The 21,846-nt window shown below is 35.4% G+C and overlaps 1 protein-coding gene across 1 annotated transcript in view; it reads left to right on the forward strand.

The window, feature by feature from the left end:
* Positions 1 to 21,846, forward strand: part of MALRD1 (MAM and LDL receptor class A domain containing 1) — a 336,021-nt gene that overhangs the window by 309,117 nt on the left and 5,058 nt on the right. Inside the window, exons 38-39 of the mRNA XM_012731266.1 lie at positions 2,465 to 2,544; positions 2,638 to 2,734. Of these exons, the coding sequence (XP_012586720.1) occupies positions 2,465 to 2,544; positions 2,638 to 2,734 (177 nt within the window). The remainder of the gene's footprint in view (positions 1 to 2,464; positions 2,545 to 2,637; positions 2,735 to 21,846) is intronic.

Below are 21,846 nucleotides of genomic sequence, written 5' to 3' on the forward strand. Positions count from 1 at the left end.
AAAAGAAAGAGAATAGAGGTGTCATTCTTCTGACTTCAAGTTTTACTATAGGGCCATAATTAAAACCACCTAGTACTAGAACAAAAATGGACCCACATGTCAGTAGAATAGAATTGAGAGCCCAGAAATAAACCCATACCTGTAAGGACAGTTAATCTATGACAAAGGAGCCAAGAACATACACTGGAACAATAATATTGTTGGGGAAACTAGATAGCTGTAAGCAAAAGAATGAAACTTGACCACTATATCACAGAATACAGAAGAAGCAATTTGAATTGTGTAAATGACTTGAATGTAAGACCTGAAATCATGAAATATGTGGGAGAAAACATAAGCAAAACGTTTCACAGTGTAAGTTTCAATATCTTTAGGGAATTGTCCCCAACAGCAAGGACAATAAAAGAGGATGTAAGTGACTACATCAAACTAAAAATCTGCCAAATAAAAGATATCATAACTAAAAGACACCCTACTGAATGGGAGAAAATATTTGCATATCATACGTCTGACAAGGGATTGATGCCAAAGCTATACAGTGAATTCATACAACACTACAAACCCAAAAAGAAACAATCCAATCAAAAAAAGGAAGAAGAACTGAACAGAGCCTATTCATACATCATATATCTGAGAAAGGGCTGCTATCCAAAATACATAAAGAAATCATGCAACTCAACAAACAGAAAACAATAACTCAATCAAAAAATGGACAGAAGAACTAAGTAGACATTTCTCCAAAGAAGACATATAGACTGCAAACAGCCTAGTCCATAAAAATGTTCATCATCACTTATCATTAGGGAACTACAAATCAAGATCACAGTGAGATAGAATCTCACATCTGTGAGAATGCCACACTAAGAAAAGACCAGAAATAAGTGCTGGTGGGGATGTGTAGAAAAGACAGCCCAGCCCTCCCAGGTGTCGCACTGGGTTAGCATGCAGGACTGCAAGCCAGCCACAGCAGCTTCAGTGCCAGCTGGATCCCGGCCCTGGAGGTGATCTGTATGGCGCAGCAGACCCCTCCTGAACTGCCGGGCTGCTCCCCTCAGCAGTATACGTCATCAGTCGGCCTGTTCTGCTCCCCACTCTGTCTCTGGTGAAGCCTCTCACTGCCCCTGCACCTCTGGCCTGTACCCCAGTTCTGTATGCATAAATAAAATAAATCTTTAAAAAAAAAAAAAAGAAAAAGAAGAGAAAAGAGAATCTTCCTAATTGCTAGTGGGCATGCAGACTGGCCCAACCTTATGAAAAGCAGTACATAGGTGTCTTACAACATTAAAGATTGATTTGCCATGTAACCCAGTAATTCCACTCTGAGCATCTACCTAAAAAATACAAAAACTAAATTATAAATTAATTATAAAGGAAACTTACATTTCTTTGTTGATTTCAGTACTATGTACTATAGTTAGATTATAACAATTAGCTAAGTGCCCCAAAACAGTGAGTGAATCAAGAAGATGTGGTGTATATACACAATGGAATATTACTGAGCAAGCAAGAAAGATAGTCTTCCTATTAGTGGCAATATGGGTGGAGCTAGAAGGAAAATAAGGAGCTAATACTAAGGAAAATAAGTAAGAAGTTGCAAGGTAAATACTACATGGTGTCACTAAAACATGGAACACAGAGTAACTAAACTAAAAGCCAGATTAAGACAAGTTTAAAAATTAAACCTCAAAAGTTTAATTATAGAACAGAAGCATACAGAGGCGGGAGTGGTAAGAACAAAGAGGGAAGGAAGCACCATGGACTGTGATGGTGGACAATGGGTGACTTGATGGTTGCACTACGGTAGCAACTGGTGGGTAATCCAAATATTACCTCAATAAACAAAGTCTGTAGAAGAAATAAGATCTATCCAATTAAAAAACAAAGTCAAAAGTCATTTGGAAGGTGTTGAAGAAGATAAATTGTGCAGGGTAATGGAGGGGTTAAACATGTTCTATTTAACGATTATAAGTGAATAAAAATGTGACTTACAGGTTAAAAATTTCTGCACTTGAAGGATCACCTTCTTGTAGTGAGAAATAAATGACCTCCTGATTTATATTTCTGTTTTGGCTATAATTTAAATATTCTCTATTTGTATCTGAAAGAACTTCATTCATTTATTATTGACAGATGTGCTAGTTTTGAGGGCTGAGGACCCATAATAAATAAAGATATTAGTGAAAAACAAATCAACTTGTTAAAGAAAGAAGTCTGTGGTACCAACTTTTCACTTCAAAGATAAAGATTGCATAAGCATTGGGGAAAAAATAATCTTACACAATTATGTGAAGATAATAAAAATTAATATTGTTTTTGCTGTGACTTAACTTTGTTGGTTTCCTATTGAAGATACTTACATTGTTTATTGTCTATTGACATTCATCATTTTATTCCCTGACAATGTTGTTAAAATATGTTTCCACTTCTGTTTTTTCCCAACTAATACATTTTATATCACTTCCAGGTGTGGACAAGGATGGGAAGGAAATAGATGCCACATCAAGTTTCACCTTTCTACCAAAGATTTCTCAGACATTCAGAATTGTAGGTGATCTTGTGACTAAACAATTCCCTTAATTTCTGAGTCTGTAATATTTTCTGCTGCATAGTTATCTTTTCACTGGTTTGGATTTTCAGATATGTGGATTCCCCTTGGAATTGGATTGGCTTTCCTGATGACTCATGTTATGGTCTCTGTCTTGTGTTTTTTTGCAAACAGAAAAGTGTCAGTAAGGTAAGTGAGGCCTTTGACACTGCATAAAATATGATGTGGTGGGCCAATTTTAGAGTAAATGAAATTTTCCTTTCACTCCAAATTACATAGAAGCAATTTTGGTATTTCTGTAATCAATGATTGATTCTCCTGGGAAGATAGCAGATGATCTTCTCTTTTGAGTAAAATGCATTACATTTACTTTTCAGATGATTTGGGGAGCATTCTGATCACACAAGCACACAACATTCTTCATGGGTTAAAAAGAGAGGAGAGAGTGTATGTCCTGCTTTCTGAAGGCAATTTCCTTGATAATTTCCCAGGGAGTCTGACAAGCACCAATGCTGAAGCGAAGACTCCCATGTCCAAAAGAGGCCAAGAGCTTTTCCACCAGGAGGAACTCTGTAGGCGGGGCTCCTTAATAACTAAGACCTCATAATCTGTAGTATATATGAGATCCTGGGAACTTCCTCACCATATTCATCTTCCCTATGACACATATAGGAACGAGGTCACCTTAATAATGAAAGTGACTGACACTTTTATAAACTGAACAAAATAAGAGCTGTGTAAAAGAATGACTTCAGTTTTAAGAAATGAAAAGAAGTGTATCCTGTCTTGCACACCTGAATCTGTGATCGGGGATTAAGATTTTCTGCAACACACATGTGTCAGAGCTCTGGGGAAATGCATTTTGCTTGGTGGCAAATGTATGTGCCTATGCTTGATGAATTCTCCTCAGCTCTCCAGGCTGCAATCATTTTAATTAGCAGACCAACCTGATATCATCAATTAAAGCAAAGTTATTATAGAAACATGGTGGTCATTAGGGAAAAAAATATGACATTTTAATCCATTACTATTAGGATCTTACTCATCTATTAATTTATTAATTATTTCTTACGTGCCTAAAATATGCCAGACAGTGTGGATACACACATGAATGAAAAGCAGTCTGAACTTAAAGGATTTTGTAAACTACTGGGAAAAAAACAGGCACAAAGCTACTAAGTGAGACACATTCAGTGCTAAAATATACATGTGCTATAGTCAGAGTGCTCCAGACCCCAGTAGACAGTAGAGGAAAGAAATATTAATATCTTTAAAAGACTTAATATATTTATGTAATATGTTAATATGTTAACATAATATATAATTCATAACAGATTGACATGACATGTTGTTATAATCATCATATTAATATATTTAGCACTATATTAAATATATATTAGTTTATGCATATTAAAATTCTGAGCTCAACATATATCCCTATATAGGAATAAAGAATAAGGTATACATATAATTTTTGAAAACTATGTTGGCATTAATAATTTATCAATATTTTAATTTTACTAATATAATGTAATAAGATAGAGATTTCTTTTAAAGGATTGTTTCATGGAACTGTGTAGGCTAGGAAGCTTAAACCTTGCCAGGCAGGATGGCAAACTGGAAATTCAAGTAAAATAGATGATGCAGGCTTGAGTCCAAAATTTGCCAGGCAAGCTACTAAGCTGGAAAGACAGGTAGGATACCTATGCTGTAGTCATAAGGGAGACTCCCTTCTTCAGGAAACCTTAGTTTTGCTTTCAAGGCCTCCACAAGACTGAAAGAGACCTACCCAAGCAGAGAATAATCCCCCTTACTTAAGTCTGTAACTGTTAATCATATCTAAACATATATTCACAGCAACTGGACTAGTGTTTGAACAAAGAGCAAGACATCATAGCCTAGCCACTTGATACAAAGGTAACCATCGTTATGTGCAAACATGTTATCATGGTTATGGAAACACTGCAAATGCACAAATATAGATGACTGAATCAAGAAGATGTGGTGTATATACGCAATGGAATGCTATTCAGCAGTCAAAGAAGGTAAACTCATGCCATTCACAGCAGCATGAATGGAGCTAGATGGGATTATGCTCAGTGAAATAAATCAGAATCACTTATAGGAGGCATACAGGGGAATGAAACAAGGGGTCAGGGGAAAAATAATGACAGTGAATAAAAAAAAAACTAACACAGCTATAAATTAGAGACATTCTGCAGGGGAGGGGGAGGGAAGAGGGATCAAAATGGGGGAAGAGCACAAGGGACTATGGTGATAGTGCCCTGGTGAATAGGTGGTGGGAATTTTAAGGGGCTACACCTGGGAGGAGAAAGCAAACACTGCAAAGATAGGCAATGATATAATATATATTTATATATGTATATAAATTATATAAAATAAAAGTAATACTCCACAAAAGAAAACCCCACATTATTATGTTAACACAATCAGCTAGAGTATATAGAAAGAAACTAAATCCTTAAGCTGTGCTTAAAAAGATTGTGGTAGACTATTCCGGGGCAGCAAAGTCAGGAGTGGCACAGACATTGCACTGAATCCCAGTTATGCAAGCCCCTCCAGGCTATAAATTTGGAAAAATGGAAGTGAAGAAATGAAGATGGAGAAAGTGGAAACTAGTGTGTGGTCAACAGTTCGGGATAAGATTAAGAATGGAGTGTGAAGGTACTAGGTGGATTATATGGTCTAGCCAGAAAGAATGATATTTGAAATAGTAATGTGGCCATGAGGTATGAGAGAGAAACTGGAATTTCCTTCTTCAGTCCATCTGAAAAAGCACGGAGAACAGAGATTAGCTGGAATTGTTTCTTTGTTCAGGCGGCTGCCAATTCACATGAGGTGATGACCACCTGGGAAAGGCATTGAGGCACAGCTGAAATGAATAGTCACAGAATTGCTTTTCTTTTACAGGGTATTTAATGCCAGAGGAACACAAGTGAGACTGATTTATAAACAGACACACACATGCAAACACACACACATGAAGTCCATACATACTATATCACCACGGAGGTCATGATAAGACAGGGCACCCAAGGAAGTCAACTCCACTAGCCCATTTTGAATTTTTTGGGGGGAAATTCAAGTCACAGTGTTCAAAGACCAGTGCACCAACATAAATTTTCCATCATCCTACCTTTCCACTCCATATACCTGAACAAAATTCTCACCATTCTCCTAAAGCACAAGTTTTTTCCCACCCTCTGCCTGCCAGAGCTATGCAAACCCACATATTTTTGATAATAGCAAAAGTTTCTCGGCATGCCTTTGGGTTAGTCACTGAGTTCTCAGAATATTGTCTTTAAGAATCCTGCTATAACACTTTTATATAGAGATATTATTTGACTGTTTGTAGATTAACTAGTCCTTTCCTTTAAGTCCCCAACATTTGTGTATATATGCACTATATATATATATATATATGCATATGCATATTTCTATATATGCACTCTGCATGACTTTTGAGGAGTAGCTATACTTTACAGAATTTTATCAATATTTCTGAACACCACCAAAAACATTGCTTTTGTCTACTGATTATATTTAAATAAAAATGTTTCTCATCATCATTTTTACAAAGGCTTTTTACCTGAAATGATTTAAATCCTAAAGCAAGTTAGAATGTTTGGCCAAAGGATGGTTAAATAAAGTATGAGTGACTCATCTTGAAAATAATTCCAAAACTTTAAAATACACAGGAATTAATGTAAGCAGGAAATTTATCACCCTCTCAATAAACCTTAACCTTAAGATTTTTCATTAGATCTTCTTTAAAAAAAAAAAAAGATTCTGTAGCTTATGAAGCTTTTCAGAGACTTGAAAGAAACTTTTTTTATTAATTTTTTAAAAACATAGGATGAAGCCCTGGAAGTTTAAACAATGCTTAGCACAGAAATGAGCCCCTTGAAGTTGTTTTTAGAAGATTACTTTCCTGGATTTCATTATACATTCTGTGACCCTTCTGTGAGCTACTTGCTACCTAATGTATTAGTGAGGACACTTTGATTGCAGGGGAAGAAAGCAACTCAAGCTGGCTTAATCAAAATAAAGAATTTAATATAAAAATGTACATGTCTCCCAGGGCTCAAGGGTAGGAATGAATGAGGTCAGATTTCAGGAAGGTTGAGACCCACCAGCGCTCCTCATCTGACTCTCAGCCTTCTTTTTCCTTCTCTGCTTGGTTATTCTTTCACTGGAGACAGATTTCCTCTACTCCTTGTATATATAACACAATTGTGTCACCTGGATGATAAATATTATTTCTTATGTCTCCAGATAGGAAGAACTTGAAACTTTGTGTTTTTGCCCCATCCTATATTCTGATGAAAGAATTTCTAGTTAGCCTACTTAGATCAAGATTCCATTTGTGGTCAGATCACCTATGGGTAATACCATGGGGAGACCACTTGCAGAGAAGGTGCAAAGTCTCCATAAAAGTCACTGCAGCGTGTACTTCATCAGTCTGCCTGTTCTGCTCCCCACTCTGTCTCTGGTGAAGCCTCTCGCCGCCCCTGAGCCTCTGGCCTGTACCCCAGTTCTGTATGAACAAATAAATAAATCTTTAAAAAAAAAAAAAAGTCACTGCAGCAATGAAGATGGGGGCATCTCAGTCTCTCAGTGTTATCTACTCTGCCTGTCCCCTGGTCAAACGCTCAGCAGATTTTTACTCATGACACTAGTGAAGAAACAACAAATATAACAACAGTCTAGAGTTGGTCAAAGCCATGAAAAGCAGGTGTAATAATCAAACCTGTACCTAGAAATCTAGGTTAAAGTACATAACTAATCAGTGGACTATTATTCCCACCTTTACTGCAGCCAGTTACATCCACTGCTTTCCAAGTATAGATTAAATTACCTACTATGTGCCTCTAATCTGTCTGAGGAGTGTCCTACCTTTATCTTTGCATTATAATTCCCTGAGTTAGTGTTTATTAAAAAAATTAAATGTTCAACTTACAGTACAATAGTATACCACACCACACACTTGGCGATTCTCGCTGTGTGGTGATGTCAATAGCACGCCTGACTGATGGTTAAAAACAATGTCTGGAACTCAGTTATAATTTGATTTGCTGATAAGTCTCTGGAAAGCAGGAACAGAATTGCTTGTTTATTCCTCACCTTGCCTAACACATGGTATGCATTTCATAAATAATACATAGGGTAGATTAAATATCAGATGGATAAGATCTATAGGTTTGTAACAATACATCAAAATCTTGAAAATCAGGCTCTTGGGCTTAGCATACCCAGGACAGAATGAATCATGCCAGCTGCCATCATTTCAGACTATAATGGCCAAGAAGGACTTATGGTTAAGGAAAGAAGAATAAATTTCCAGAACTGTGGGATTTGGTTTTTCCTTCATATAGAAATAAAAATTAATGGGGAGACTTTAATAAAGTCTTATATCAAAAAATAATGCCCTCTGCAAACTTTTCCCAGTTACCCAGGAACTTAGCACATTGACTTTTTGTTTGTGGTCTCCCAGATTGTGAGACTATAGTTGGGGGGTTCCTTTTCCTTTCATATTTATTTCCCTAATCTCAACATAAAACAATTAGAAATTCATCAGAGTAAATATTTGTGAAGTCAAATTTTCAGTCTGTCTGCAGTAGCATGTTGGATATCAAAGGAGCATTTTATATTCCAAAGCCATAATTTATTTGTCCCTAATGCTCCAGAAGTTACTCATGCAATCCTAGCAAATGACTCTAAAAGTTAGAATATCATTGCTGGATATTCTTGGATAATATCCATCAAATTTTCCTGCTCTTTATTCTACTTTGTGGACGCTGAAAGAATATAAAGGAGCATTGAGTGATGTGTGTCTGTCTGACTCTTGGAAGAGTCACTATGGGCCCCCATAAAGGACTGCAAAATCAGAAACTTAAATTGTAGAATATTAATGAAAGACAGCAGAGAGTATTCAAAACCTAGAACTGTAAGCAACCTATGAAAGAAATGAGCATCAAAAAACCTGGACTTTAGAGGTCAAACCTGTGAATGTAGTTAAGAGTAGCTATGTTGACTCGTCCCAGTGTTCTCACATTAGAGCATTTGGTTTGGAAAGCCATATGTCTGACACATATTGTCTTGCAGTTTCTGAAAGCAGTAGCCATAAACTAAAAACCCAATTACCAATTTTACATATAGAAATTATTACTCATTCTATTTTTTTAGAGAAGTCATTTCCAAATGAATGTATGGATGAAAGTAATATTTATGTTTACAAATGAGCAAGTTAGAAATTTTATGTCAATTTCACACTGATTTGTTATGTTTACTAAATAGTAATTCTGTAAATAACCAATTCTCTGATCTGGTCATCTCAAATATATTTGATCATTCAAAATCATTTTACATATAGTAAGTCGTAATACCAGCATCATTGGTGTGTTTGTGTATTGTTCTTAAGCTGGTACAAAGATATTGTCATTGGACACAGATTCCAAGTAGTCCAAGAAATAAAATCTGTATTAAAATTAGAAAGAGCACTTTACTAGATAACATTCCCCCATTCTAATCACATTGCCATTTTTATACAGGTGATTGTTTGGTAGAAACAGTTCCCCAGACAGGATTCAAAGAACTTTTCAGCATCTGCTCGCTGGTCACTATCAATTTTGTATAGCAAGAAGACAGCATTTTAGTCTCTGAGTTGTTTCCTCTGCTTTTGTCTTTCTGTGTCTAATCAAAATAAGATCAATGTGTTGTAGTAAAATCAGAGTTGCCCCTTCAAAGATGTAAGTTATTTAACTGAGGAAGAGCAGGAAAGCAGTAAGATAAGCGAGGTGTGTTTCACTATTATAGTAAATTACACAGCTCTAGAATGGCATATAGCAAATACATCCAACACCATTGTTTAGAGAGTCTGTAATGCAAATGTTGTACTTTATTCATGTTACTAAAAGGTAGGGAAATTGAAAGTGGGTGAATGAGCCCAACTCTATAATTTGTAAGCAGATTTCTTCAAAATATGTTTTGCTATGTTCCTGATAAATTCTTTTCTGCTATCAAATCATCATTCATTCAAATTATCTTTAAAAACTTCTTAGGGTCCTTAAATTCAACAATCTGTTTATGTTTTTGGAATTTATAGCTCATTAACAAACCAAATGGCAGGATGACATATATATGTATGTGTGTGTGTGTGTGTGTGTGTATGTATATATTTATAAAAAGAGACACATAATTCAGAAAATCTTAGAATTCATGAATGTATTTGTTAGCAAACATTTAGTAAATATCTATTATGTGTTAGGCATTGTTCCAGGGACTGGGAATATAAAAATAAACAATAATGTACACTGTGGTAAAAAGGTATATGGAATGGAGAATTATTATCAATTCTTCAGTAAGCATAGATAGAACATATAAAGTTACTTCTTCCAAAGCTCTAGAGAAATATGGGTAGAGAAGGGACAGACGCTCCATTGGAGGTGGATAATGGCGGAGAGGCTGACAAAGGATTAAGTGAGGATGTATTTCATTACTAAGTCTGAATTCATGGATTGAATTTCACCAGAAGACAAAGTAGTGTACCCCATAAAGAAAGATCATTGTAGGAATACACTATTTTCCTGCTTTTTATAAATGTCTAAAGTATTATGAGCTGACTAATTCACACACCCAGGAGCTTCAACTAAAGGCATTAATATATTCAAAGTAGCTTATATTTAGAGATTTGTGGATATTTTTGTGTTATAATGAATTCTATATTTTCTTCTAGACAGATTCTCATATCATTTTGTCAATTTTAAATGATCCAAAAGATTAAAAAAGAAACAAGTTGCTAGATGATTACTAAGAAAAATCATGACGACTGATAATTAACTTCAATACTGTAATCAGTTTCAATCAAACAAATTATGTGTCTAAGAGAATTCAATGAAGAAATTACGATGAGTTTTCATATAGGGTAATTTATGAGAAAAACATATTTCATTCTGGAGAGAATTTATATAGTATTTGGCCCTTCCCACCTGTTGGAAATACACAAGCAAAAAGGTAGAGGAATGAATATTTTTCAGAAGAAATAGTTAAACAATGTTATTGAAACAAAAGTCAGGTTGGATAGGCAAATGAATAGTACTAATAGAATAGTACTAGTAGAACAGTCATTTAAATTATACGTAGCAAAAGTCCAGTTCCACATTTGTTTCTATTTTTGTAATCTATCACATACCAATGCTTTTAAAAAATGTTGATAAGGTGTTAGGAAAATAAAAGCACACAAAATACTAGTGTAGACTTTTTAGCATTCACAAACATAAAATTGCCTATCAAATTGCTACAAGTATTCCAAAACACTTATTTTCAATTTTTGTGTTTATCTCATCAAGAAATGACACACAGAATAGGATCAGAATTATACATAAATCATGGCTCTGGTAGTTCTGCAATAGAGTACATATGGGCCATATTGGTGGGACACAAATAACATTTCCTGCAAATAAAACTTTGCCTTTGCCAAGAGAAAGTAAACATTCCATAGGAATGTTTGTAAATATATAAATGTCATGAATGTAAATATATAAATGTAATTAAGTCCACTTTCCTGGACAGATCCTTGCATAAGATTGTCGACTTCAAATTACTAGAAAGATGTAGAAATAAATGAGTTGCCTGGTGATTGATACAGGAAATCACCAAGAATTATTGCAGGTGGTTAAACCAAAGTGATTATGTGTCTAAGAGAAATCAATAAGAAAATTAGGTCGTCATACACAACCGTTTATATGGGAAAATATTTTATGCCAAGTAAAGTACTGTCAGTCCTGACAACAGTGCACAATGGGTACAAGGAACAGAAATGGAGTGGTTCCCCTGCTTCAAAAGTAGCCCAAATTCTAAGACTTTGAATGAAACATTTATGCAACATGATACAAAACATGTGATTTTGTATCATGCGTTTTTCATTTAGGAAATACTGGGGCATTGAGCTATCAAACTTGTCAGAAATTGAAACGTTTCATTATTCAATAGGACACAAACAATATCTTATCATACATGTCCTTACAAGATTGGGAAGCTGCTGTTGTGCTCAAGGTGGAAAACATGTTATTCAAAATTCCAAATTTTATTTGAAAGTTCAAATTCTATGATTGGTAAGAGATATGGTCATGTATTTTCTTTGGTACTACCAGTCTTGATTCATGCATGTTTAAGAAGAGTGTGCCAGTTGCTCAAGTTTGAACACTATAATATATTAGTCATTCTTTCTAAAAAATATTGTTCCCATAAAACAAAGTGATTAGTCTGGCATGCAAATCAGTCTCACAGTGCTTGTCCACATGTGCTTTCATATGGCATAATTGTGCATAATTATTATTACTTTCAGGGATATTTTAAAAACTTGCCTCAGAGAATTGAGATTTATATAATTAATAATATTTGCTCCTTCATCAAGGTCATTTTTGAAATTTATGAAATTTATTTATTTTCTTACCTAATTGCTCATTTAGGCAGTATTTGATTTATCTCCTCAAGTGTGATCCTCATCTTTCTCCCACCACCATAGCACACAAGCTTTTGAAAAAACTCATCAAGGTCATTGTTAAAGGATCTGACTTTTAAAGTGAGTTACTGCATACACAGCAGATGAACAATTCACAGTGTATAACTCAGTAGTACTCTTGGCTCATGCTTATGGAAACCTTAGTGCTAATATGAACACAATGAAAAAGACTGTTAACATAAACATTCATTGATCTAGCCTATACTTTGAGTTCATCTTCTGTGCATGATCTCATTATTATGAAAACAGATTTGCATTCGTACACCTGGTGAAGAAGCCTTAGGATTTCTAGCAGCCCGCTGACCGCACTTTGAGAAACACTGTCTTGTATCATTAAAGTCTTTAAAGCTTAACTTGAAAGGACTAGTTAATGCTCTCAACTCCATGCATCATCATTTAATCATGTTCCTGTTACTGGATGTTTAGTTATATCTAATTTTTAATTATCAGTAATTATGATGGGCCTGCTTCTGTATAAATCTTTGTCTTCCTCTCTAATGATTTCCTAAAGATCAACTCCTATTAATTTTACCATGTCAATATATATTTTCAAAGTGTGTTATCAAATGTGTTAGCAAAGAGGCTCTCCCGCTCTGCATCTGGTTCACATTAGATGGCTGTGAATGTGCTAACGCTGCACGTAGCGGGAAGGCAAAGAGGAGCCTGTGTTCCCATTGGCAGCATGGGGTTTCCTTAAGGTTAAGCTACAGGAACCTGGGTCAGCTTTATTCATACTTAATTGCATCCATATTCCTAGGCATGTTCCCATTAAAGTGCTTTGCCCCAGCAAGATCACATTAAACAGGAACAGTTTTTGTGGTCAGTGATACTTATTTCCTGCCTGAAAAGAGTAGAAGAAAACATGCAGCCCCTGTATCATCTGAATGAGTTTAGCAAAATCGGGTGTCCCAGTTGTTTGGTTTTATGATCTTGGATGATTAATCCTTTCCTCTCTCTTTTGTGGCATTTCTGGTTATGTTTGCAAACCCAATATGTACTGAATTTTTTCACCCAAACATTTGATGCAGCTCTTTCCTTAAGGGCTTGGAAATAAAAACATAAGCTGGTGGACATCCCCACAACCCATCCAATTTATTGTTCTTTTTCCAGTTTGCCTGCTTCTTTTCTCTTTTGTTTTATTCCCAGATTATTTTACTTTTTTTTTTTTAAGATTTATTATTTATTCATACAGAACTGGGGTACAGGCCAGAGATGCGGAGGGTGAGAGGATTCACCAGGGACAGAGTGGGGAGCAGAACAGGCAGATCGACGAAATACACTGCTGAGGGGAGCAGCGGGCGGGTCAGGAGAGGTCTGCCAGGCCATGTAGTCACCTCCAGGGCTGGCGGGAATCGAACTCATGCGGAAGTAGCTTTAGCTTCTTAGTGCTGTGCTTTAACCCCCTGCACCACCAGGGAGGACCTATTTTATTTATTTATTTATTTTTTAAAAGTATCATCTTGCTAAAAGGAGACCATTAAAGGTATCATATTGCTGAATATTCTATTTACTACTCATGAATTTTTCCTCTTCTTCTTTAATAATTTTCAGGCAACACAGTATTTTACAGGAATATACTCATTGAGAAGGCCTGATTAATGGATTCATTTCATTCATTCTTATAACTCCTCATTGTTCACTTTAATCTACCTGCAGAGTCTTATAACAGAAAAATGTACTATAGGTATACAGTATAAACTCTAATCTTGGTATTGATTTTTTAAAAAAGATTTATTTATTTATGCATATAGAAATGGGGTACTGGCCAGAGGTGCAGGGGTGGTAAGAAGAGTCACCAGGGGTCAGAATAGGCAGATCCTAGAAGTACACTGCTGAGGGGAGCAGCAGGCGGGTCAGGAGAGGTCTGCCATGCCAAGTGGGTCACCTCTGGGGGCGGTCAAACTCATGCTGAAGTGGCTTTAGCTTCTTAGTGCTGTGCTTTAACCCGTGCACGACCAGGGAGGATTGAATTTTTTTTTTTTTTGGTAAATATGAAAAGTCCCCCAAAATCATAACTCTTAAGGCACCGTTGTGCTCCCAGAAAACCATCATGTTTGCCCCCCTCCCTGTCACCACCATCTAGATTGCTTCTGCTGATGAACACTTTGGTATTATCTGTCTGATATTTTGAAAGTTATTTATTGAAACAACCCAGTAATATCCATTGTTGCTTTTCTTAAAATAATGTGTGGACTACTTTCATTAGCTTAGATTATAGTCACAGGATGCACATGACAATGTCTTCTCTCCAGAGTTCAACAAAAGATGTCCTTCTAAATCTTGGTCCGTTGTTGGCAGTCCCTGTTCGCTGCCTTTACTGCTGAAGTGTGACCCGTGTCACTGGCCATTTGTCCTGTTTAAATTTTTTTTTTAATCCTTTTTTTTTTTTTTGTCTTGTTTAAATTTGAGTTCGAGAATCTTACTTTTAAAGTTGTGCCTGCTTCATTGGCTAAACAGCCTTTCACGATGCCCAATTCATACACAGTCCATGTCCTTGCCTCTGACTCAACTGTTTCCAACTCTGCTTACTTCTTTTTGCTAATCTTTGCAAACTATCATAAATCTAGCTTTAGATGAAAAAACACAAAAATAACATCTAAATTTTAAAATTTGTGATAGCTTTCCTTAAGAACAGTCTATCAAAACAATAAAATTTGGGCTGGATTTATGAGGGATCATATGTAACGTAATACTTGTCTAAAGTTATAAGAAATAAGAGGTGATATATCTGAGATATGTGGTACAGCCAAATGCACACAAAACTCAGCTTAAAATGAACAAATGAAAACCTCATTTCCCTAGATTCTAAAGTCAGGAAGCAAAGGGGGAGAGAAACTCACTAATTTTTATGATGAGGCAGAGAAAAAATAATTAGTGCCATGATTAAGAAACAAACATTTCTAAGAAGGCCTCTTCTTGACAGAGGCATATATGCTTAATGAACATTAAGAATACATATTAGTGAAAGTGAAAACAAAGAAATACTTTACTTTTATTTGGATTTCATAGCATACTTCCCCTTCTTTGGTAAGATTACTACACTCAGACAAGTTTAATACAACGTCTTACAATTAAATATTTTAGAAAAACCTAATTGAAGAGTTTAAAATGACAGGTGGAAATGGGGATTCAAGCTAAATTAAATTTAATGTAATAAGTATGACTCCCAGAATAAATGAATTTCATTTCCACCGGTGAAATAATTACATTTCATATTTTAAAAATATGTCACATATCCTTTTACAGTTAGAAAACATTTTTCCCTGTAGTAACATATCAAATATTTCTTTGTCTGATAATTCATTTTAAGTCCTTGATAATTATACATGCAAGTTCCATACCTGTCATTTTTAGAGCTTCCTATGTGACTTAAGGAGCACCAAATTTTATTTTTCAAATATTGTAAACTGAATTACTTGTGCCAAATTCAATTTTCTCCAGTCATGTGTGTTTTGTTTTTGTTTTTTTTTTTTCAGTTATCATGTAATGGAATATACATAAGGGCCAACCCTATTCTACCTTACTTTGTTCACCTGCAGGGAAACCTCCAAGCTGCTGCTACAGAGTGGCATCTAATGAGCAGAAAAAGAATGGAAAGGGAGAAACAAAGAGTAGATGACTGACCCATTGCAAGCCTTGAACTGAAAGGAACAGAGAGCTGTATACAAATTTGAATTCATAATAGTAAAAATGAATGTTTTTTCTCTTGTTATTGAAGTATATTGTTGGGAGTGGACGTAGAGAAACAGAGTAGAGAGATCAGTAGAACTTGTGCCATTTGACTATAAGGTTTCACTAAATGATTCTTTCTGTGAACATTAAGTTTATCCTTATTGGGTTTCTGGTATGGCAGTAAGTGCTGTGATGGAAAAGAAGAGTAAATAAAACAAGGGTCCTGTCTTCTTATTTCTACTCTAGCAGGGAAAGAGTTTCTGTTGCTCAGTCTGTAAAAAATATATCAAAATTGGGACCCTCCCTGATGGTACAGCAGGTTAAAGCACAGTACTTAGAAGCTAAAGCCACTTCAGCATGAGTTCGATTTCCACCTGCCCCGGAGGTGACCACATGGCATGGTAGATCTCTCCTGACCTGCCCACTGCTCCCCTCAGCAGTGTACTTCGTTAGTCAGCCTGTTCTGCTCCCCAATGTCTCTGGTGAATCCTTTCACCACCCCTGCACCTCTGGCCTATATCCCAGTTCTGTATGCATAAATAAATAAATCTTAAAAAAAATAGTATCAAAATTATCGCAAAGGTCCTTGTAAGCTCTAGATCAATATTTAAAATGAAAAAGTACTTTTTATAGATATTGTGTGTATGGATAACTCATCATCTTAGTTCACATATCTGTAATTGGATACCTAGGTTGTTTCTGTAACTTGGCTTTAAAATGCTGCAGTGAGCATAGGAGTGCATATCTCCCTTCAAATTAGTGTTTTTCATTCTTCAGGGGGATACCTAGGCTTGTACTTACTAGATTATTGTATATTATATTTCAAGAAACATCCATACTGTCCCCTCCACCCTCAAAAAAAGGATGAAATCTTGCCATTTGCAACAACATGGATGGAAATGGAGGTGGCTATGTAAAGTGAGATAAATCAGAAGACAAACTATAACTACGACATAGTTTCACTCTTATGTAGAATACAAAGAAACAGGCACAACTAAACCAAAACAAACTCTAGAAATCTGACTGCGGACCTGAGACAAAGAAGGGGAAGGAGGGTGTGGAGAGCAAAGGGGGAGGTGGCCTAGTGGGCTTTGGTGAAAGATAACAGGGTTTGGGTGGCTGTAGTGTGGTAGCAGGCATGGAGAGAGGTGTGAACTTATACCCCTAAGTTGTAAAATGCTGTGAACCAAGTTATCTCAATAAGCAATAATACAATTAAAAATGGAAATCAAAGGCAGCTCCTTGCCCACCTCTTTTCCTCCTTTTCCTAATAAACCTGTGCCTTTAAAAATGCACAAAGGTGAGTAAACAAAACACACTATAATAGATATTATTACTAATATCACTTTTTTATTCTTTTCCTTTTCATACTGTCCTTTCATTCATCTCAGACTTGACAGTCAGGAAAAAAAAAGTAGAAAGTTTTTTTAAAAAGTTCTAACTGTTCACAAGAGGAAAAGTAAGAAGACAAAAAAAGTATTGGTGGGCATCTACCTGTAGGTGCTTTTTATAAACATGCAATCACAAGTAAGGGCAAACCAGCAGCTGCCACTCTCCGAAAGAAATTCTAGAGGCAGATGCCATGAACGGATCAACTCTGTAAGTCTTAAGACTTAGCACACATAGTCTACCATATAGTATATGTCTTAGAAATATTGCAATTTAAATAAATACATGTGAAAGATGATAAATCACATCAATATCGTTCCACCACCTTACGGAATAAGTCACTGCTTTGTAGAATAGCATTTACTTTTGAAATGAACTGAGGACAATCATTTCTTGGATTCTAGAATATTATTTTTTTTAAAAAGAATTATTTATGCATACAGAACTGGGGTACAGGCCAGAGGTGCAGAAGGTGAGAGGATTCACCAGAGATAGAGTGGGGAGCAGAACAGGCCAATTGATAAAGTACACTGCTGCGGGAGCAGCAGGTGAGTCAGGAGAGGTCTGCTGTGCCATGTGGGTCACCTCTCTGGGCGGGGATGGAACTCCTGTTGCAGTGGCTGGGAAAGCTTCATAGTGCTGTGCTTTAACCTGTTGTGTCACCATATCACATGAGGGCTCCATATCACATTTTTCTGTTCCATTCTTTTGTCCTTGAGCACTTAGATAGTTTCTATTACTCGACTGTTGTAATTAGTGGTATGATGAACATATGAGTACATGTATCCCCTTGAATTAGTATTTTGGTTTTATTCAGGTAGATCCCTAGAAGGGAAAGTGTGGGATCAAATGGAATATCTCTTTCTGATATAAAAAAAGAAAAAAACAAAAAACTCTACTGTTTTCTTTAGGGTCCAAACTACTCTAAATTCCCACTAATAGGATACAAAGTTTCCTTTACTCTGCCATCCTTGCCAACACATTTTTCTGGACTTTTTGATATGGGCCACTGTCACAGAATAGGATAATATCTCATTGTGGTTTTGATTTGCTTTTTCCAATGATAAGTGACAATGAACATTATTTTTTTCCTTGCCTTTTTGCCATCTGTATGTCTTCTTTGGAGAAATATCTATTTACTCTACTCTTCTGTACATGTTTTATGGGGTTGTTGTTTTGTTTTGTCAAGCTGCATGAGTTCTTTATATATTTTGGATACTGTCCCTTTGTCAGATGTATGATGTGCAAATATTTTCTTCTCTTCAATAGGTTGTCTTCTTTTTTTACTTGTTTTCTTTAGCATAGCAAGCATTTTTTTTGGTAGATAAATTATCAAATCTCCTCCATAGATTCAATATAATTACTCTAGTTTCACGAAGTGTGGTTTTCTGTACTGATGAAGATACAGGCTTTTACAGTATTGTAAAAGTAGTGCAGAATACACTCCTTCTAGATAAAACAGGTTTATCATTCATGGGCTTCTCATGGGATCTGCTTTCTTACCTTCTTAATTTCTACTAAGATTTTGAGTTCATTTTTCTCTGAGATCTCCAAGCCTATTTTGAAATATGAACACACTATGGCAGTTTTACTCCTATGAGACAATGGTGAGAACTAGGTGTTTGGTGGATTTGACTAAGAAGACTGACTAGTTTCTTAGATATATAAAATGCCATACTGGTAAATTTGAGAACAGCATGTCTGTTGTTAACAAAACTAAACTACCAATTAATAACTAAAAATAGCAGTTATAAAGAAATTAGTGGTACACATTCAGAAAAAAAGATATATGTAAATCAAATGAAACAATAATTTACAATGCATAGGAATAGGTGTTTATTTTGAGGTACATATTCTCTATAGAAATAAATCAGGCATCTTCCTGTCATTCTTTCCTTGCAATGCTCCGAATAGCGATTCTTCAGTCTTCAGAGTGACACCTATGCTCACAGCCACCTTTTCAACCTCAAATAAATTTGATTCACTTGTCTAGTCTAAAATGTACAAGTTTAGTAGCAATCAGGCTCTGTTCTAAAACTACCCAAATTTTGCCATAATAATTGTCCCCCAACACTAGTATTACAATTTAGTTTAAAACTAGGGAAAATTTTACAGCCCCACTAAACTGGAGATGAACATTTATTCATAAGAAACCTTAACTAGAGCAATTACAAACAAAAGAGGAAGAAAAGTTATGAAAGTTGGAGAAGAAATAAATTTTTGTACTCAGAAAATAACATAATCACGTACATAGGTAGATCCCAAAGATTCCATCAGACAGCTACTACAGATAGTAAATGAACTCAATGAAGTTACAAGATATAGTTGTGTTCTTCAGCAATTGGGAAAAAAATAACCTAAGAAAACAATTACACTGGCAATAGCACAGAGAAACATAAAATACCTAAAAATAAACTTAACCAGGTAGGTGAAATATTTGTAAAATTAGACTTAAAATTACAAAACATTACTGAAAGAAAATCTGAACAGAAAGACATCTCAAGGTCATGGGTAAGAAGACTTTAATATTGTCAAGATGTCAATACTACCCATAATATATACCGATTCAATGCGATCCCTACTAAAATTGCAGTGATTCCTAATAAAACTGGAATGACCAAATTTTATCATAGGTTGGTTGTCATTTATTTTCTTTGATATAATCAGTCTTGCTTCATTCATTCTTAAGAAAAGCCTGTTAATTTGAACACCATAATCAGTTTGGAGAGGTTGCTTAAAAGCTAACAACAGAATTTTCCAGTAACATTATAATTCTGTTCCTAAGTGTATACCCAAAGGAGTTGAAGTGGAGACTCAGATGTTTACATGTTGAGGTTCAGAGCAGCATTATTCGCAATAACCAAAAGTTGGAAACAATTCATGTGTCTATCAACTGATGATAAGATAAACAAAATGTGACATATTCATACAGTGGAATATGTTATTTACCCATAAAAATGGTTGAAATTCTTCTATCAGCTAAAATATGCCTGAAACTTGACAACATGATGCTAAGTCAAAAAAGACACAAAAAGCCTAATATTGTAGGGATCTGCTTAAATAGCTATATAATAGGCCTCTTCTGGAACTTGGAAGAAGCAAAGTTGACAAATAGAAAGTTTGATTAGATATTTTGAGGGATAGGGGAAGAAAAAAATGGAGAGTTATTGTTTAATGGTTTAGAGTTTCTACTTGTGGAAATAAATGGCAGTGATGGTTGCACAACATGGTGAATGTAATGAAAACTGCTGAGTCATACAACAGAAATGGTTTGGCATGACACATGTTGTATTATAAATATGGTGCCAAAATGTAATTTAAAATTAGCATTCTGAAATTATTGAATTGCATACAGGAAATGGGAAAAGTGTAAGATGTATGGATTACATCTCAACAAAACTGCTAAAATATATATGAGATAAAATAACCATTTTACTCAAATTTTGTTTACTGGATGCAACAGAGGTGGGGTTTTTATGTTTTTCTTCTTTGCTTAAAATAATTTCTGATGACCATTTTAAATATCTCCATGCTTTTTTTTTTTTTAAGATGTATTTATTTATGCATACAGAAATACAGAACTGGGGTACAGGCCAGATGTGCAGGGACGGTAAGAAGATTCACCAGAGACAGACCAGGGAAAAGAATAGGCATATCAGGGGCTGTTTGCTGCACCATGTGGATCACCTTTAGGGCGGGGACCAAACTGATGCTGAAGTGGCTTTAGCTTCTTAGTGCTGTGCTTTAACTGGCTGTGCCACCAGGGAGGTCCCATATCTCCATGCTTTTAATCAATACTAAAATAATTTTGTTAGTTAATAAACCATGAGGTAAATTCCTTTAGAGATATACATATGTTCACCAAATTAAAAATGGAACTTCCCTGCAGAATCCTAGTTCACCACTAACATATCTCTCTACCCCACTCAGCATGCCATGTCATACAGTGGTTTTCATTCATTGCATGCAGCAGGAGTTTAATAATTTAAGTGATTGATACATGATAAGTTATAGAAGAGAGTTGATGTGATTATTGCAGCTTCCTTCTCTGAATTGAAAAGTCAATTCCTTGCTGATTTCTAGAGGTAGTTATTTTCTTTGAAACTTCAAATCTGTAGAACCATCTGTCTAGTGGCAAATGCAATAAGTTAGTATGTATTTTTAACATAATGCACTTACAGTACTATAATGCACTATATAATATTAGTAATGAAGACAGAATTATAGAATTTAAAATAGTAAATATATGGAGTTGATCCTAGCAATTTATTCAATGAAGTACTTATTGGTGGCATGTCATATTTTATCTTCTAAGTCGGAATACAAGAAGGATTAAGGCTAGCATATTCAGAGAATTTCAGTCCTGGGATGCATACCTTTTATTTGGCAAAAATAAGAGATGACTAATAACATAAGGTGAAGTAGGAAGAATTTTCATGGTTCATGGGCCACTGCTCACTCTGTTACCATTTCATCATTTATTTCAACACCACATCCTAACCTAAACTATCACACTTCTTTCCTTATATTCACCCAAAAGCTGACAACCTACAGATTTTATTTTGTTTTAATATAAAGTTATTTAAAATTTAAAATCCTTTCAGAAGAGCAATAGCTTCAATAGTTGTATTAACAGGACTGGAAAATTTGATCCATTCTTGGTCTCAGTCACCTGGGGTCCGAGAAGTTGGAGCCA

This window comes from Condylura cristata, unplaced genomic scaffold (assembly GCF_000260355.1).
Source record: "Condylura cristata isolate star-nosed mole 26May11 unplaced genomic scaffold, ConCri1.0 scaffold00030, whole genome shotgun sequence".
In the NCBI taxonomy this organism is placed as follows: Eukaryota; Metazoa; Chordata; class Mammalia; order Eulipotyphla; family Talpidae; genus Condylura; species Condylura cristata.